Source organism: Quercus robur, chromosome 1 (genome assembly GCF_932294415.1).
Source record: "Quercus robur chromosome 1, dhQueRobu3.1, whole genome shotgun sequence".
NCBI lineage: Eukaryota > Viridiplantae > Streptophyta > Magnoliopsida > Fagales > Fagaceae > Quercus > Quercus robur.
The window spans coordinates 6,650,868-6,653,550 of record NC_065534.1 but is presented as its reverse complement, the minus strand read 5'-3'; the positions used below and the strand labels follow the sequence as shown (position 1 = coordinate 6,653,550).

The 2,683-nt window shown below is 35.4% G+C and overlaps 1 protein-coding gene across 1 annotated transcript; it reads right to left on the bottom strand.

Annotated features, from left to right (window-relative positions):
* Positions 1 to 895: 895 nt before the first annotated feature.
* Positions 896 to 2,026, bottom strand: LOC126718144 (leucine-rich repeat extensin-like protein 3). Its single transcript, XM_050420228.1, has one exon. It carries the CDS (start codon positions 1,998 to 2,000, stop codon positions 1,083 to 1,085), a length of 918 nt encoding a protein of 305 aa, XP_050276185.1. The 5' UTR covers positions 2,001 to 2,026; the 3' UTR covers positions 896 to 1,082.
* Between the last annotated feature and the right edge of the window lie 657 nt (positions 2,027 to 2,683).

The following is a 2,683-nucleotide window of genomic DNA, read 5'->3' as shown; positions in this document are numbered from 1 at the left end:
TCCGGTTTCGGGTTGTATTGGAGCGAGCGAATGAGTTTCGGAATCTGGGAAAAGAGTAAAGGAAAGACACGACCGTTGAAAATGGGACTTTTTTTTTTATTAGATTTTTTTTTTTTTAATTATGTTAATAGCTGGTAAAGGAGTAGAAAATCAATAATGGCCTACTAAATTTTTATGTAGTGGTTATAGTTATATTTAATCTTCCACTTTCTACTTAAAATGACATTTTTTAATCATATGTTATCAAAATTAGATTTCGCAACAAAATGTGGGTTTTAGTTAGTTTAACTGGTAAAGTCTTTGATGATTAAATAAGAGATTTGTGGTTCAATAACTGCCTATACCAAAAACTAATTGGTGTCTTGGTCTGATAATAATACACTATCGTCAAGAGCAGACACCATAGATTGAATCTTTCTAAAAAAAAAAGATTTCGCAACAAAATAGAAGGTGATCAATATTCTAGCAAACACATTAATTGATTTATACAATAAAAAGAAAATTATAGTGAAATGTATTGCAAAAATAATCATAGATGATTTCAGAAAATGAGTATCAAGTTTCAATTTTTTTAAAATTTTTTTTATTAGTGTTCCATTTTTTTTTTTTTTATAACTAGAGAGTTCCATTTTGATATATCATAAATGATTTAGTTGAATTATATTATGTAACATTTTATATGAAAAAAAAATGTGTACCTTTTCATGCATTAATATATTTTTTTTTTTTATATAATATAACAAAATTCGGTTCATTTTTTGCCATCCAAAGACATTCATGATTTTTTTCATTGAATGAACTGGAATATCTAATCATCATTTGTAGCAACCATGAGATCATTATTTCATGCATGCAATATAATTAATTAAAAAAAAAATTAGAACTTGAATGGTAAGTCACATTGCTTCAAATAGTTTGATACATTGAGTGCTTCATACACAGATTCACGATCTCTACTAGAGATCATTATTCATTAAAATACATATTTGTAAATACAAAGATAACAAACTTTGCCACACTTCGACATCCAAATAAGGAAGCATTTATTCTTATGAGATAATTATTGGTGGTAGTGGTAGAGATCATTTAGGTGGTGGAGGAGATTTTGGTGGTGGCGGTGGTGATGATTTTGGTGGTGGTGGTGGATATTTTGGTGGTGGTGGTGGTAGAGATTTTGGTGGTGGAGGAGTTGATGGAGATTTTGGAGGTGGTGGTGGTGGAAATTTTGGTGGTGGAGGAGATAGTGAGAGAGGTGGTGGTGGTGGGGATGATTTTGGTGGTGGTGGTGGAGATTTTGGAGGAGATGGAGATTTTGGTGGTGGTGGTGGTGGTGGTGAAGATTTTGGTGGTGGAGGTGATGGAGATGGTGGCGGTGGTGATGATTTTGGTGGTGGAGGTGATGGAGATGGTGATGGTGGTGGTGGTGGTGGAGATTTTGGTTGTGGTGGTTGTGGAGATTTCGAAGGTGGTGGAGGTGATGGAGATTTTGGTGGTGGTGGAGATTTTGGTGGTGGAGGTGATGGAGATGGAGGTGGTGGAGGGGATACTAAAGGAGGTGGTGGCGGTGGTGATGATTTTGGTGGTGGTGGAGGGGGAGATTTTGGTGGTGGTGGAGGTGATGGAGATTTTGGTGGTGGTGGTGGTGGAGATTTTGGCGGTGGAGGTGAAGGAGATGGTGGTGGTGGAGATTTTGGCTGTAGAGGTGAAGGAGATGGTGGTGGTAGTGGAAATTTTGGCAATGGAGGTAGAGGAAATTTTGGCAGTGGAGGTAGTGTTTTAAAAACTTCAAGCAGAGGTGATGTGTGATAGCTTGGGGGATGAGGTTCTTGGTCGTGAGATGGAGGTGGCAAATGATTATGGGGCTGGTGGTCTTCATGTTGGGCCAATGGTTGCAAACCAAAGAAGTAAAGCTTATCAGCTACCACATTAGTGGCTATGAGGCAAAATACTATAGCATAAATCACCTGAGGCCAATGCCTCAAGCATCCAAGAGTACCCATTTCCAATAATTCAACTCTAATTACTAAAAAATTACTCTTTAAGCTTGCATTGTAATGAAGACAACTTGTCTTTTTATATTCGGATACCTTTACAATGATATCTTTATTTTAAACCTTTAAAATAGGTTGTACTAATGCTTTAAATTCTATTAAAAATCTCATACTAATTTTGTACTTTCCTATGTATCATAGTTGGGTAGTTAAATTTATACAAAAGGTTATAGGGAGAAAATGGGCATTTGCCTCTTTCACCAAAAATTTTCAGCAGAATGTCCCATATCTGAAACTATTTAAGGAAATGTCCCTGTTTTGAAACTCAATTTTCTAAAAATCCAGTTTCAATTTAAAACTCGATTTTTGGACAATCGAGTTATAGTAAACTGAAAATTTAACATATATATATATATGGAACTCGAGTTCCTTGAAAAAAATCAAGTGGAACTCGAGTTCCATGAACTCGAGTACTTTACATGGAATTCGAGTTTCAAAAAAAAAATTCTAATTCCACATTCGGTATAACTCAATGTTCCAAAAATCATGTTTTACATTTGAAACTAGATTTTTAGAAAATCGAGTTTCAAACCAGGGGCATTTCCCTAATTAGTTTCAGACATGGGGCATTTTGTTGGAAATTTTGTGAGAAAGGGGTAAGAGCCCATTTTGGCCAAGGTTATAAACATTTC

Bases quoted from the DNA above. Each gene is read 5' to 3' on its own strand.
- LOC126718144 (XM_050420228.1), bottom strand. From the start codon at position 2,000: ATGGGTACTCTTGGATGCTTGAGGCATTGGCCTCAGGTGATTTATGCT.